Source organism: Xyrauchen texanus, chromosome 25 (genome assembly GCF_025860055.1).
Source record: "Xyrauchen texanus isolate HMW12.3.18 chromosome 25, RBS_HiC_50CHRs, whole genome shotgun sequence".
In the NCBI taxonomy this organism is placed as follows: domain Eukaryota; kingdom Metazoa; phylum Chordata; class Actinopteri; order Cypriniformes; family Catostomidae; genus Xyrauchen; species Xyrauchen texanus.
The window spans coordinates 21,274,357-21,291,345 of NC_068300.1; the positions used below are offsets into that span (position 1 = coordinate 21,274,357).

At 39.4% G+C, this 16,989-nt stretch overlaps 1 protein-coding gene across 1 annotated transcript; it reads left to right on the forward strand.

Annotated features, from left to right (window-relative positions):
- The first annotated feature begins 280 nt into the window (after positions 1-280).
- On the forward strand, positions 281-7,840 carry LOC127618901 (dolichyl-diphosphooligosaccharide--protein glycosyltransferase 48 kDa subunit-like). Its single transcript, XM_052091600.1, has 11 exons — positions 281-540; positions 715-825; positions 902-988; positions 1,089-1,192; positions 3,266-3,360; positions 3,451-3,544; positions 3,641-3,789; positions 4,721-4,868; positions 6,840-6,960; positions 7,037-7,143; positions 7,277-7,840. Exons 1-11 carry the CDS (start codon positions 306-308, stop codon positions 7,424-7,426), a joined length of 1,401 nt encoding a protein of 466 aa, XP_051947560.1. The 5' UTR covers positions 281-305; the 3' UTR covers positions 7,427-7,840.
- The last annotated feature ends 9,149 nt before the right edge of the window (positions 7,841-16,989 follow it).

Sequence of the window (16,989 nt, forward strand, 5' to 3'; positions counted from 1 at the left end):
CCACCGAAGAAAGCATCTTGATTTAACAACGCACAATCATTTTCGTCACGTGCATCTTTGTAATAACCTATTCATTTTTATCATTTACAGTTTGGGACAGCATGTCGTAATTTATTTGTTTGAAGATAAGATAGTTTCCATTGTATTTATGTTGTATTAAATACCCTGCTACTGATAAATGTGTGAAAGTGAGAGGGATTTGTTTGATATAATATTCATGACTCCATGAGGCAGCACGCTATTGGCTGCAGCTCTTGGTCAAAGTTCACATCCGCGTTAGCACTGACGTTGTCCAACGGAGGAAAATGTCGATGGGCTGTTTGTCAATGAGGGACACCACGACTGTTGTAACGTTAACTTGCAAAAGACGAGGCGCAACAATGGCCCCCACATTGTCTGGTGGGTTTAGCAGAAGCACCATTTTTGTTTTATCCGTGGCTTTAATGCTGCAGACAGTTTTGGGAGACGGAAAGACTCTCATTCTGCTGGAAAATCCCAACATTAGAGACACTCATTCAATTTTCTTCCGCAGTTTAGCAGGTGAGGTGCAAATGACGTGACACACGACTGGATGACTTTAACCAGGATTTCATTTATTAATAAATTCCAGATGAATAAATGAGCACTTTAATAGTGATTTAGTAGCTGGCATGTCTCAGGTGCACGAGTGTTGCTTTCTAGTCTAAGTTTCTGCAATCACATTGTTGTTCTCAGATCGTGGGTTCGACCTTACATTCAAGACTGCTGATGATCCTGGTCTCTCTCTGATCAAGTATGGCCAGTTCCTCTATGACAATCTCATCATTTTCTCTCCATCTGTGGAAGGTGAGCAAATTATAGTTTGAAATGTTTATTTATCTACTTTATTTTTTTTAATGCTGACACATTTCCAATGCAATAGATTTTGGGGGCAACATCAATGTAGAGACTATTACAGCCTTCATTGATGGTGGACGAAATGTTCTTGTTGCTGCCAGCTCTGATATTGGTGAGTGTCCTCTATGCAGTTGTACTCATTTTATATAGTTGCATGTATACACATTGACCTGAAGGCATTTACATATTCTTTTATCCACTGGGACTGGCAGGTGACCCTCTGAGAGAGCTTGGCAGTGAATGTGGTATTGAATTTGATGAGGAGAAGACTGCAGTCATTGACCACCATAATTATGACATTTCAGACCCTGGAGAGGTAAGCAAATGAAATGAGGGCAGAATAATTTTTTTATCTGTTTATAGGTCATTGACAGGTAAGATTGTCCGAGTTGATAAAAATGAAAAATCTAGTTTAAAAACCCATCTTTGAGTCCATGTTGTTTTCACCAATTTTTAAACACGTTTAGAGCTTTTTCTATAAAAAATAACAAGCTGAAGTATGTAGTTTATGCAAAACTAGTGCCACCTAATGGAATAAAAATTAAACAATTGCTGCTTCTCAATGTCCATTATTTTGGCATTCTTGTGGATTTGTTTGATTTTATCACCCACCTAAAAAAATTTAATAATAAATAATTAAGAGGTTTGTTTAATCTACATATCACAGCACATCTTAAATTTGCATAGAGGAGTTTTACGTCCTCATGTTTCCGAGTTCGCTCTTTCAATGTTGTTGGCTAGACGGGAACCCGTTCTTAGCAGTGAGAAATGCCCAATGTTTTCAAAACAGCTTTTTGACTACACCCCTCATCTGTAGTTGTTCAAACTGTCAGATAGTCCTACCCCCCAACGCACATCATTAGTTCAGTAACGTTGCTGGGACGGGCCTCTCAAAACAAACGCATGAATATTTATAGCACCACAGAGAATCAGTGTTTACAGTTTTTGAGGAAATTAACCCATGAATGGCTTACTTATGGCTGTCTACATATTAAACTAGGATAGAAGTATTTTAACATTGAAACGTTACATACTTAAGTGTTAAAAAATGCCATGTGGTGTATCAGTAAATTCAAAGATATGAAAAACTTCCTTGAACCTTGAATACATGGGAGTGTACGCAATTTTTTTGTTAATTAAAAAAGTCTTTCTACTTATTTTTCAAGGTAAAACATATATATGCGTTGACCATCTGGAAAACGGATGGTTGGAGACATTATGCTGATACCTGTGCCAAGCATTTTATCAATGTAACACAGCAGTAAAACATGCCCGCAAAGCACAGATAGAGCTCAGAACTTTAACAAGATTGCAGTGGCAAGACCGCTGCCATTTGAACACCTGCCTTGCAATGCGAAGCACAGTACGAGCACAAAGTGTACCGTGTGAGCACGAAGCAATCGTCTGTGTTCCGCGACTGTTACCGGGTCCTTGAATAACTTATAACGTGCAAGTAAAGGCAGCCAGTGGAGTTTCTGGTGTCCCCCTAGGGAGTTGGTTCCCCTACACTGTCATTAACCCATTTAATCCCACCTGTTACAATTGTGACTGAGGTCTAAAAAGAGTTTTTGATGTATTTTGCACAGAGCTGTCAATTGTAAATTGATAAAAATAAAAATACTTTTTTGCATGAGTAGTGCAAATAGTCACATGACCAGAGCTATTTAATTCCACTGTGCTCTTGGAAAGATTACATCTGTCAAAACTACTACTACTTTGGCTACACCAAATAACCATTTGTTTTTATTTTTTTTGCTTTTTCATAAAAAAAGTGTATTTTATTTTTTTTATAGATTTCTATGAATCAAATGAATGAATGATATTGAAATTTCAAGAATTTCTGCTGACTTCACAAACATTTTTGAGGGTTTAATGGGGTCTTCTGTAATTTATTTATTTTTGTCGCATGATAACAAAAGGGCTATTTATATTGGTTAGATTACCTTGGATTCGGTGGACAGAAAGTTGTTCAAATATCATATGTGAAGTTAATTATTTCAGTGCTTTTTTTTTCTAAGAAATAGTAATAAAAGATTATTATTATTATATCTGCTCTACTTATGCCAACATTTCTTTTTCAAATAATGTCCACTTAATTAGTTTTTTAAAATGTATTTATTTTCTGGATGTTTGTTTTTTTTTTCAGTAAAAACAAAATGACTTGAGCTCAGTAATTGAAAATATGTTCATCATAGAAGATGTATTCAAGTAATTATTTGTGGAAATTGCATTTGTATTGTGGTTTTGAATAATTTAATAGATATGGACAAAAGAAAATGTGTCACGTCATTGATCCTTATATGATCTGAAATGCAGCCTATTGCATAATCTAATCCTTTTACTGCTTGCAGCTTGGAATTCAATGTCTTTGCTTCACACTTTTTTACAGCACACCCTGATTGTTGCAGATCCAGAGAATCTTCTTAAAGCCCCAACTATAGTTGGCAAGCCCACTGAAAAGCCAGTCCTGTTCAAAGGTGTTGGGTAAGTTCTCTTAATGAACCCTGATATGTGCCATTTTATCAAATGGCGTTGTTCAAAATACACAAGTTGTAAATTGCTTCTTTTCCTCAGCATGGTGGCTGACCCAGATAACTCTCTAGTGTTGGACATACTGACAGGCTCCTCCACCTCTTACTCTTACTTCCCTGATCGTCCTATCACACAGGTAAATAATGAAATGCATACTACTTTAGGTTAAATGTTTTCACGGTACTTTATAGTATTTGTTGCCTCTTTCCTTAATCCCTGTTTTGCCTCCCAGTATCCTCATGCAGTTGGAAAGAACACCCTCCTGATTGCTGGTCTCCAGGCAAGAAACAATGCACGTGTGGTTTTCAGTGGGTCACTGCACTTCTTTAGTGATGCTTTCTTCAACTCGCCAGTGCAGAAGGCTACCCCTGGGTCAAAAAGGTCTGTGAATACACAGATCAGTCACAACATTAAAACCACCTGCCTAATATTGTGTAGCTCCCCCTCGTGCCGCCAAAACAGCAGAGTAGTTATCTGAGTTACCAGTACGGCCATTCTCTGTTGACCTCTCATCAACAAGGCATTTCTGTCCACAGAACTGCTGCTCACTGGATGCTTTTTGTTTTTGGCACCATTCAGAGTAAATTCTAGAGACTGATGTGTGTGGAAATCCCAGGAGATCAGAAGTTACAGAAATACTCAAACCAGCCCATCTGGCACCAACAATCATGCCACGGTCAAAATAATATTTTTTTTCCCCATTCTAATGGTTGATGTGAACATTAACTGAAGTTCCTGACCTGTATCTTCATGAATTTATGCACTGCACTGCTGCCCCACGATTGGCTTAGATAATCGCATGGATGATTGGTGGTGCCAGATGGGCTGGTTTGAGTATTTCTGTAACTTCTGATCTCCTGGGATTTTCACACACAACAGTTTCTAGAATTTACTCAGAATGGTGCCAAAAACAAAAAACATCCATTGAGTGGCAGTTCTGTTGATGAGAGAGGTCAACAGAGAATGAACAGACCGTAACTCGGATAACTGCTCTGCATAACTGTGGTGAGAAGAATATAATCTCAGAATGCTATTCTGAGATGTGGGTTGGTGCTGTTTTGGCGGCACAAGGGGGACCTACACAATTTTAAGCAGGTGGTTTTAATGTTGTGGCTGATCAGTATACAGTCATTACAAATTTTGAAACACAATTTGAAACAAAGTAGTTTTTAAATATTTGAGGATTTGTGAAGTTATTCTTGAATGTGAGGAATTTCCGACCCTTGTCCATACACAGATTTATTTTTGTTTAGAACTAGATGTTTAGAACTTTCATGATCTGTGATGTCTGTCTGTACTTATTTCTTGTCAGATATCAGCAAACTGGTAACCAGGAGCTGGCTGAGGCCCTGTCACGCTGGGTATTTAAGGAGGCAGGTGTTCTCAGGGTTGGCGCTGTTACCCATCATCCTGTAGGAGAGAGCTTCCCCCCTGCTGCTTACACCATCACTGACCTTGTGGTGAGTCTTAATGCTTCAAATATTTCTTCTGATCAACCAATATCTTGGACACTGTAATATGTAGTTAAAGATAGTTTTAGTAACCAAGTTATCTTTTAAAAAAGTGTTATGTGGCAAAGAAGCAGGGAAATATTTTGCTGTTGAAAAATGTTTTGCTAAGAAGCTTTAGATTATTGCTATTCACTAATCCAAAAATAAATAGAAATATGTCAAAAACTGACCTGGTGTTGTTACTTGGAACAATTTGCATTTCTTTACTGTACAAAAGTTATCGAGGATAAAATTTGATTGTGTGGTAGTAACTTTCCAGTTCCTGGGTCATCTACTTTTAAGTAATTAAAGGTGCGCTCAGTTACAGATGCCATTGTGGAAATTTACTTCACAGTAGCACAGTGTCCAATAATGGGGCAGATGCCCTATTTGGCCTGGTATCTGGTCATGTGATCATAACATGGCCCTCTCCATGTAAAATAAAACCTCTTTTATAAGGTTACTGATATGACTGGAGTCTTCAACTCATGTGAGTGGTCATTATTTTATACATACGTTTCAAATTTAATTTCTTTAGGAGTAAAACATTTGTTAATTACAAAATACTGAGTGCACCTTCAAAGGAATAGTTCACCCAAAAATAAAATATTCTCATTTACTCACCCTCATGCCATCTAAGATGTGTATGACTTTCGTCTGCTGAACACAAACGAAGATTTTAATAAGAATACCTCAACTCTGTAGGTCCTTACAATGCAAGTGAATGGTGATCAGGCCTTTTTGAAGCTCCAAAAAGCAAATATAGTCAGCATAAACATAATACATCAGACTCCAGTGGTTTAAACAATGTCTTCTGAAGCGATCCAGTTGGTTTTGGGTGAGAACAGACCAAAACTCCTTTCAATCTACATCTTGCCATTGCAGTCTCTAGGCGCAATCATGATTTCAAGCTCGATCACACTTCCTATATTGCTATATAGCGCTCTGCGCATGTGTTAATCATTAGGAAGTGTGATCGAGCTTGAAATCTTGATTGTCATATGTATTACTTTTATGCTGACTTGCATTACTTTTTATGCTGGCTTTTTAGAGCTTAAAAGGCCTGATCACCATTCAGTTGCATTAAAATTTGTGTTCAGCAGAAGAAAGTTATACACATTTGGGATGGCATAAGGGTGAGTAAATGATGAGATTTTTTTAACTATTGAAATTGAATGAACTATAGTTTTAACCAGTAGGCTACCAACCCCTCTCTGAGGGTAATCCTTCCAACAAAGAAGTAAAAATGCTCCGAATGTTCAACATACAGGGATGGTTTTTGTTTCACTTATACAATTTTTTAACATCACATATAGTAGTAGATTAAATGTTAAAACTGTAGTACTGTGTAACTTTCTCTGTGTTAAAATTATTTCTTCTATCCTAGCTTAAAGAGACAACTATAAGTAAGCCATTCATAGGTTCAATTTATCCACACTGGGAGTGGGACTCTGATTAACCAATGGCAGATGGGGGGCATATTCAGAAAGCTGTTTTGAAAACATTGTTTATATTTTCAATTCAGTGGTGCAGATGTTGCAGAAATTACATACATCAGCTATAAAGATGCTCCCAGGTACACCATCATTGAATGTGTACAGTTATGATGAAGATGCTGTTCCCGATCCGGAAAATTGCCACGTAAGGGGGCGTTCACACCGAACACATTTTTGCGTACGTTTTTGTCTTTGTCTGCTTCGCCGTGTCTTGCTGATATTTTTCAGCATCTCGCGCAGGAGCACCACATTTTTATAGATGCCATGTCAAGTTAAAAAGAACGTCTCGAGACACCTTCATTCTGTTCTATTCATTGCACTGTATCTAGCTTTATTTAGAGCAAGAATGCGTTCGGTCGTAGCCCCTAACAATCAAGCCACTATCCAATAAATCTCACAGTGAATATAGTGGCTGACTAGCACTATCTGAATTGTCTCTTAACAGGAATTCAGCATTGTGATTGAGATGTTGTCTGGTGGCAAGTGGGTGCCCTTTGATGGAGATGACATTCAGCTGGAATTTGTCAGAATTGATCCATTTGTTAGGACGTACCTCAAGAAAAGTGGTATGTTAATACTTAAATTCTTCTCAATTGGATTTATTTTCGTGGCATCATTTACAATGGAATGCTTTTTGTTTAGGTGGAAAATACAGTGTACAGTTCAAGCTTCCAGATGTGTATGGAGTGTTCCAGTTTAAAGTTGACTACAACAGACTGGGCTACACACACCTGTACTCCTCAACCCAGGTGAGAATCAAAATTAATTGTAAGACTTACTATCTGTCTTTAAAATATCTGCAAAAGTGCTTACAACGAAACCTTTTGATGCAAATATCTGACCCAAATGCTGATATTTACAAATTCTTTTGGTATTCAACAGGTTTCTGTCCGGCCCTTGCAGCACACCCAATATGAGCGCTTTATTCCCTCTGCCTTTCCATATTATGCCAGTGCTTTCTCTATGATGGCAGGACTCTTTGTGTTCAGTGTTGTCTTTCTTCACATGAGAGAGAAAGAGAAGTCAGATTAAAATGGGTATCAGTAATGAAAAATAGAGAGGCTCCAGACTTCTAGCACAAGTCAGGATGAATAGACGTCTGAAATATGTTGGTGTGGGCTCCTTTTGGTGAGTTAGAGAGTGTGCCATTACATCTTAAGGCAGCGTTTGTAAATTTTAGATTTTTTTTTTAAACATTTTTCTGGGTAATGAACATGTTTTGCTTCTTTGGAGTGGTTTGCATTTGGTTATTTAAATTGATTCAGAGGGGCACATCATCTTTTTATTTGTATGAAAGGCAAAAATTAATGATCTGATACACTATGCACTGATGTTTGGCTCTTGCTATGAAGAGATTGTTTTGAGTTCTACAATTTGTTAACAAAAGAGGAATGGATGTTCAAAATGTGGTTGAAACATCTGGGGTCAATAAAGTTCACATTCCACCACTGAAATGTTGTCCTTTTCTTGGTAAATTGCATCACATTTGCATCTGTATGTCATTGTAAACTACAACAAAATTACTAATGATAAAGGGTTTTACATGCCAGACTACATGTAATGCCAGCTTCTGTTCATGATGGCTTTGACAGTTTAAATGTTCCAAATGTTAACTACATGGGGTTCATGACCATTGTGTTTTGTTGAAAGAACTCTATTAGTGATTTATCTCATTTTCATTGTGCTGTCATGTGAAACGCAGGCCATTGATATTATAGAGGACTTTTATTTTGAAATGCTAAAACATTACAGTAAAATTTTTAAATGCAGCCTAGTAGAGAAGTAAAAATTACATTTGTGGCAGAAAATACATTTGGAGAAAAGTCACCTTATTAACATGAATTCAGTTCTTACAGATATCTTCAGAACACCAAACCACTGCCACACTCTTAACAAAGTCACTTTCAAGGCAAGTCAGTCCACTCGGTGGCCATCTTTGGAACCAAAAAGCTCTAAAATACCTGAAGAGAGCTATCCGTTAGCAATCCCATTCATCTCCCCACCCGTCATGGAGACAGTAGGTTTATAGTAGATTAGTGTCGCTGGATGTCTGAGTGGTGTCTGGAGAATAGGATTTATAGACAATTGGAAGAGCTTTTGGGGTAGATCTGATCTGCTAAAGACAGACGGACTCCATCCCTCCAGGGAAGGTGCTGTTCTTCTCTCTAGTAATTTGGCTTAATAATGATGGTATTTGATTAACTAGGGCCCAGGTCAGAAAGCAGACAAACTGGTTAATCCGAACGTCTGCTAGCTGCCTTGAGATGTCACACAGGTCACATAAACTACAACACATAGACCGTATCGCCTAGATATCTCATAGAGAATGTGTCTGTTCTCCGAACTACCAAACACAAAACCCTCACTAAATCATTAAGAAAAAATCTGATTAAGGTAAAACTTGAACAAAATAAATAAATTAAAGATAAACATTATATAAAGATAGGGCTACTAAACATTAGATCTCTTTCTACCCAAGCAATACTTGTATTAAATGATTACAGATCATAGTTTGGATGCACTCTGTTTGACTGAAACCTGTCTTAAACTGGATGAATATATTAGTTTAAATGAATCTACTCAGAGGACAAGATATATAATTAAGTCTTGAACTAATAATGCTTAATGTGATGCCACAAAAAAATTATGTCGTCTTTTACCCTTGCTACAGTATATAGATCACCCGAGCCTTATTCTGATTTCCTGGGTGAATTTGTAATTTTTTATCAGATCTTGTAGGTACTGTAGATAGAGTTTTAATTGTTGGTGACTTCAACCTTCACATAGATAATGAAAATGACACATTGGGATTAGCATTTATCGATATTCTCAACTCTCTTGGAGTCAGACTTGGAGTCAAAATGTAACAGGACCAACTCATCGCCATAATCATACGCTAGATTTCATTCTGTCATATGGAGTTGATGTTGATAATATAGAAATTCTGCAGCAGAGCAATGACATCTCAGATCATTACCTCGTCTCTTGTATGCTGCCATCAGCTAATATCACTCAGTCTACACCATGCTATCGTTCAGGTAGAATTATTCTTTCGACCACTAAAGATAGCTTCACTAATAATCTTCCAGAACTATCTCATACACTCAGTAAACCCCAAAGCCCAGAAGAACTTGATGAAATAACAAAAAATATATATACAGTCATCTCTAGCCCTCTTGATTGTGTCACCCCCCTTCGATTAAAGAAAATTCAAGAAATAAGCCCTGCACCATGGTACAATGATCACACACGCTCTCAAGAGAGCAGCTCGGAAAATGGAGCGTAAGTGGAAGAATACAAAATTAGAAGTATTTCACGGTGCATGAAAGGATAGTGTCTGTAGCTACAGACAGGCACTAAAAAATGCCAGGTAAGCATAGTTTAGTAAACTCATAGAAAATAACCACAACAATCCTAGGTGTTTATTCAGTACTGTGGCTAAATTGGTTAGGAATAAAGCCTCAACAGAACCAGATACTACGTTGCAGCACAAGAGTAATGACTTAATTTCTTTACTGGTAAAATTGAAATAATCAGAGATAAAATTGGATAGCACCTCAGAAAAAAGTGTCTCATAATTCTCCTCATGTGTAACTTCAATTCTTCGCTGTCATAGGTCATGAAGAGCTAACAAAACTTATTGAGACATCAAAAGCCACAACATGTTTGTTAGATCCAATACCAACTAAGCTCTTAAAAGAGGTATTTCCTGTAATTTCAGAACCTCTTCTTAATTTTATTAACTCCTCGCTATTTTTAGGACATGTCCCACGAAACTTTAAAATGGCAGTTATCAAACCACTTATTAAGAAGCCACAACTTGATCCTGGAGAACTGGCTAATTACTCTTATCATCTGATCATGGCTGCATTTCATTTCTAGTGCTTTTAGATCTTAGTGCTGCATTCGACATGATACATCATGACATTCTCTTGAATAGGCTATAGAATTATGTTGGCATTTGTGGAGTTGCATTAGCATGGTTTAGGCCCTATTTAGCAGACCGCTACCACTTTGTCTATGTAAATGAGGAATTGTCAAACCAAACAAAAGTAAAGTATGTGCCACAGGGATCAGATTTAGGGCCTCCGCTTTTCTCCTTGTATATGCTTCCCCTGGGAGAAATTATCAGGAACCATGGAATAAGTTTCCACTGTTATGCTGACAATACCCTACTTTATATTTCTTCAAAACCTGACGAGATTTCAGAATTCCCAAATGATCAGTGTATCAAAGAAATAAAAGATTGCATGGCCAGAAATTTCCTTCTACTCAATTCCGACAAAACAGGTACAAATGATTGGAACAAAAACCTCTAAAAATAAGCCGCTAAAATATAATTTGACTCTTGATGGATCCATCATCCATCAAGAATACATCATCTTCAACAGTGAAGAACTTAGGTGTTATATTTGATACCAATCTGTCCTTTGAAAATCAAATTACCAATGTTTGTAGAACAGCATTCTTCCACCTAAGAAATATTGCTAATTTACGACACTGTTGCTGGTTCCGAAAAACGAATTCATGCATTCATGACCTCAAGACTAGATTATTGTAATGCATTACTGGGAGGATGTCCAGCAAGATCAATAAATAAACTTCAATTGGTTCAAAATGCAGCAGCCAGAGTGCTGACGAGAACCAAGAAATATGATCATATGACCCCAATTTTATCATCGTTACATTGGCTACCTGTTAAATTTCAGATTACTTAAAAAATTCTGTTAACTACATACAAAGCTTTGAATGGTCTAGCTCCAGAATACTTAAGTTACCTTCTACCATACTATATTCCATCACGTTCATTATGATCGCAAAATTCTGGCCTGTTCCTAGAATATCAAAATCCACAAAAGGAGGTAGATCCTTTTCATATTTGGCTCCTAAACTATGGAATAGTCTCCCTAACACTGTTCAAGATGCAGACACACTCCCTCAGTTTAAGTATAGACTAAAGACTCATCTATTTAGCCAGGCATACACCTAATTTATCCTACAACTCACAATTAGGCTGCTTTAGTTAGGTCTGACAGAACCAGAAACAGTGATCATGATCTATAAATCTGCAATAAATTGAATGGCATCTATGCTAATATTATTTTATTTGTTTCATCCTGAGGTCACCAGAACCGTCTGGATCCAGCTCCATTCCTGCTTCGTGTTGGACTCCACTGCTACGTGTAGCTGTGTGATGATGACTAATAGCAGCCGGTGCAAGCAAAACATCACTTCAGTCTACTACGATGGACTTCAGAGGATGAACTGATGCCAACTCCAACCATAAGACATGGGTAGGAGCCAAATGAAATGATTGTTCAAGCCACTAGATGACAGTGTGCACCAGTGGTGTGGGTGTGATCACATGTTCATTTCGTCAACGTCAAGTCAAGTCAAGTCAAGTGGTTTTTATTGTCGTTTCAACCATATACAGTTAGTACAGTACACAGCAAAACGAGACAACGTTCCTCCAGGACCATGGTGCTACATAAAAACAACATAGGACAAACACAGGACCACATGAGACTACACAACTAAATAAAATACCTATATAAAATACCTATATATACCTATATAAAGTGCATGTGCAAACATGTGCAAAAAGTACAGGACAGTACAAGAAATTTCTGACAATTAACAGGACAATAGGCACAGTGAGAGACAGTGCAGCGCCGACCAGTACACAGTAGTGCAAAAAGATGACATACTATGAGATAGTGTTATACATAGCAGTTATTGAGGTAGCAGACAGTTATAAAGTGACAGTAATTAAAGTGCAACTCAGGACACGTGTGTGTGTGTGTGTGTGTGTGTGTGTGTCAAACCAGTCTATGAGTATTGAGGAGTCTGATGGCTTGGGGGAAAAAGCTGTTACACAGTCTGGCCGTGAGGGCCCGAATGCTTCGGTACCTCTTGCCAGACGGCAGGAGGGTAAAGAGTTTGTGTGAGGGGTGTGTGGGGTTGTCCACAATGCTGGTTGCATTGCGGATGCAGTGTTTTTTGTAAATGTCTTTGATGGAGGGAAGAGAGACCCCGATGAACTTCTCAGCTGTCCTCACTATACTCTGCAGGGCTTTGCGGTCCAAAACGGTGCAAGTCCCAAACCAGGCAGTGATGCAGCTGCTCAGGATGCTCTCAATAGTCCCTCTATAGAATGTAGTGAGTATGGGGGGGTGGGAGATGTGCTTTCCTCAGACTTTGAAGAAAGTAGAGACGCTGCTGGGCTTTCTAGGTAATAGAGCTGGTGTTGAGGGACCAGGTGAGGTTCTCCGCCAGGTGAACACCAAGGAATTTGGTGCTCTTGACGATCTCCACAGAGGAGCCGTCGATGTTCAGCGGAGAGTGTTCACCTTGTGCTCTCCCAAAGTCAACAACCATCTCTTTTGTTTTGTCCACATTCAGGGACAGGTTGCTGGCTCTACACCAGTCATTTAGCCGCTGCACCTCCTCTCTGTATGCTGACTCATCGTTCTTGCCGATGAGACCCACCACGGTCGTGTCATCGGCGAACTTGAGGATGTGGTTCGAGCTGTGCATTGCTGCACAGTCGTGAGTCAGCATAGTGAAGAGCAGTGGACTGAGCACACAGCCCTGTGGGGCCCCCGTGCTCAGTGTGTGGTGGTGAAGATGCTGTTCCCGATCCGGACTGACTGAGGTCTCCCAGTCAGGAAGTCCAGGATCCATTTGCAGAGGGAGGAGTCCAGGCCCAGCAGGTTCAGCTTTCCAATCAGGTGCTGAGGAATTATTGTGTTGAATGCTGAGCTGAAGTCTATGAACAGCATTCGAACGTATGAGTCCTTTTTGTCTAGGTGGGTGAGGGTCAGATGGAGGGTTGTGGCGATAGCGTCGTCCGTTGAACGGTTTGGACGATATGCAAACTGCAGTGGGTCTAGTGAGGGGGGCAGCTGGGTCTTAATGTGCCTCATGACGAGCCTCTCGAAGCACTTCATGATGATTGGTGTGAGTGCGACGGGACGGTAGTCGTTGAGGCAGGACACTGAAGACATCTTTGGCATGGGGATGATGGTGGTGGCCTTGAAGCACGTTGGAACGATGGCGCTGCTCAAAGAGATGTTGAAGATGTCGGTAAGAACATCTGCTAGCTGGTCTGCACATCCTCTGAGCACTCTACCAGAAAGGTTGTCTGGTCCAGCAGCCTTCCGTGGGTTGACTCTACGTAGAGTTTTCCTCACATCCGCCATGGTAAGACAGAGCACCTGGTCGTTGGGAGGAGGGGTGGTCTTCCTCGCCACCACGTAATTCTGCACGAATTCCCGTGGTAAATAAAAAGGTCTGCATCTAACAGTCACAAGCTCCAACAGCGATGAACAGTAACTAGAGACTAGCATAGAGTTCTTGCACCATTCTGTGTTGATGTAAACACACAAGCTGCCACCTCGAGTCTTACCGCAGAGAGCTGTATATCTGTCGGCACGAAACGAGGCGAGCCCGTCTAGCATCCGGAACTCTGTCGCTGAGCCATGTCTCCGTGAAAACAAAGACGCAGCAGTCTCTAAACTCACGCTGCGTAGCCTGCTGGAGTCGGATATAGTCCAGTATTGTCCAGGGAGCAAATATTTGAGAGCAGGATAGACGGGAGAGCCAGCCGGCTAGGGTTTGTTTTTAGCCTAGCATGGACCCCCGCCCTCTTGCCGTGCTTCCGCTTCCTCGCACACCACTTACGACATCCTCTCCCCCGGCCACTGGCATCAGGCGACGCCGAGGACTGGAGGCCTGGTCTCCGCAGCAAGCCGAGTACGCGTAGCGCCTCCTGCAGGTCATCGTGCAGCTTGGTTTTTGCATGAGTCTTATATTTCAGTAGTGTCTGGCGATGGTAGACACGAACACCGGTTGCTCTGATGTCCCTGTGTCGCAAAAGTCTGCCTTTTTTAACAAAAATAGCACCATTTTTGGATCCGGAGTGGCCGCTGCGTGCTACCGCTCCGCCATCTTGGATCGATATCAACGATATTATCTAGCTTGGTATTTAAACTACCCATGGGTTGTATCAGGACACAGGTGGCGGGAACAAATGGTTCTTACCATAGAGCAACGTGTTACACTCTCTATATATATATATATATATATATATTTCATTAAATGGACAACAATGCATCTGAAATGGATATTGATGTGTGGACATTGTTTATTCCAAACTATGCGTAAAGAACATCATACCACCTGGCCCTGGCTTATAGGAAAAAGCCACTACAACATGGGATATTTCATATGCCATTGCCTGAACCTTGGACTTATGATTGACCTCACCAAAATTACCGGCCAGGTTGAACACTCTTGAAATGGAATACATAGACTATCAACTAATTGCCAACAAAACACTTCATCAGCCAACTAACAAGGACACTTGCATCTATGTGAAATTCTGCAGTTAAAACAGGACAGACTTCAAAGACATTAGTCATTAATCTTACAAAATCTTTGTTTAAACACTGACCCTTAACACGTACTTAGTTTAATTATTTTAAACCATGACTTTATACAAAATTAAGTAACATTGGCATTATAATCATGATGTTAGCCAGAGGGGAACTGGCCTCCAACCAATTTGTGACCCCCTGTTTGGAACGCTCCCGGATAGGCTGGGCAGATACTTTCTATGTAGACAAGCGGCATAAAAGTACAGCTCCTATCTACTTGAATTGGGAAAGACCAAAATCTCCAAAATCTACAGGCAATGTCTGTATCGATGTGGCATCACAAAAGGCTCAACAGTGACTGCCCACTTTTTCAGCCGTCTGGGTTCTGGAAGTATTTTTCCCATTCATTTATTGCATAGACTTATAAAAAAAATCCTTCATTAAAGAGTTGTGAGCCATGAACAAAACTAACCAGCTCCTAGGTCAATCACAACATCACAAACTTTGTTGTGAGGCAAAAAATTATTTGAAAATCAGACATAAAGACAAAGGTACAGTGTACTTATTGTCTTTCATTAAGGCACACACTACAATCCCATAGGCCTAAAGCACGCGAATGATGTCATTGAATATAAATCTATGGAAATATATAAAACTATTTATTTTAGGTTGTTGTTTATAAGTATAGAAACAATATATTTTAAGTTTATTGCAATATTTCCCAATATGTACAAATATACAAGTAGTTTAAGTTTAAAGGGAGACCGACTGGATTATATAATTCATAGTGCATCATGGGAGCGTGCTGTCGCTCCAAGCTACATTTCAAATTTTTTGCTGCACGCGGTTCTCTTATTAGTGGACATTTATCCGATTACCATGGGTAATGTAGTTGTTTACCAAGAATTCTGCTATCAAACATGACTTTTAAACAATGAATTTGAGATAACGTGGACGGATGATTTCAACGGAAGCATATCATCGATGAACGACCTCGTAGCTCAAGGTAGGTCTGTCTTTAAAGGTTTAAAAAGTATTGAAAATCAATTAGTCTATGGGATTAATTAATTGGATTTTTACAAATTTAAAAAAATGGCAGCTGGCAGTCTTTTGAAATGTAGGAGGAACCTGTCAATCATTAGCATCCAAACAGACACAGCAGTCAATAATTAGCATCCAAACAGACACAGTAGCCAATCATTAGCATCCAAACACACAGAGCCATCAATTATTAGTATCCAAACAGACACAGTAGCCAGTCATTAGCATCCAAACAGACACAGCTCTGCCAATCATTAGCATCCAAACAAACAGAGCCATCAATTATTAGTATCCAAACAGACACAGCAGCCAATCATTATCATCCAAACAGACACAGCTCTGCCAATCATTAGCATCCAAACAAACAGAGCCATCAATTATTAGTATCCAAACAGACACAGTAGCCAATCATTAGCATCCAAACAGACACAGCAGCCAATCATTAGCATCTAAACAGACACAGCAGCCAATCATTAGCATCAAAACAGATACAGCAGCCAATTATTAGCATCGAAACAGACACAGCCACCAATCATTAACATCCAATCAGACACAGCCACCAACCATTAGCATCGAACCAGACACAGCCACCAATCATTAGCATCCAAACAGACACAGCAGCCAATCATTATCATCCAAACAGACACAGCTGCCAATAATTAGCATCCAAACAGACATAGCAGCCAATCATTAGCATCAAAACAGATACAGCAGCCAATCATTAGCATAGAAACAGACACAGCCACCAATCATTAGCATCCAAACAGACACAGCTGGCAATAATTAGCATCCAAACAGACACAGCAGCCAATCATTAGCATCAAAACAGATACAGCAGCCACTTATTAGCATTGAAACAGACACAGCCACCAATCATTAGCATCCAAACAGACACAGCCACCAATCATTAGCATCCAAACAGACACAGCCACCAATCATTAGCATCGAAACAGCCACAGCCACCAATCATTAGCATCCAAACAGCTGCCAATCATTAGCATCCAAACAGACAGAGCAGTCATACGATAAACGAGTAACGAATGACAACAGTAAACAGAGGTATTTCTCAATGTTATTGGTTGAGTTTGTATAATAAATTAATTATAACATATTTATTTAATCATATGTATATAGTTTTGACTAAATATTATTAGATTTGTAATTATTATCACAAGC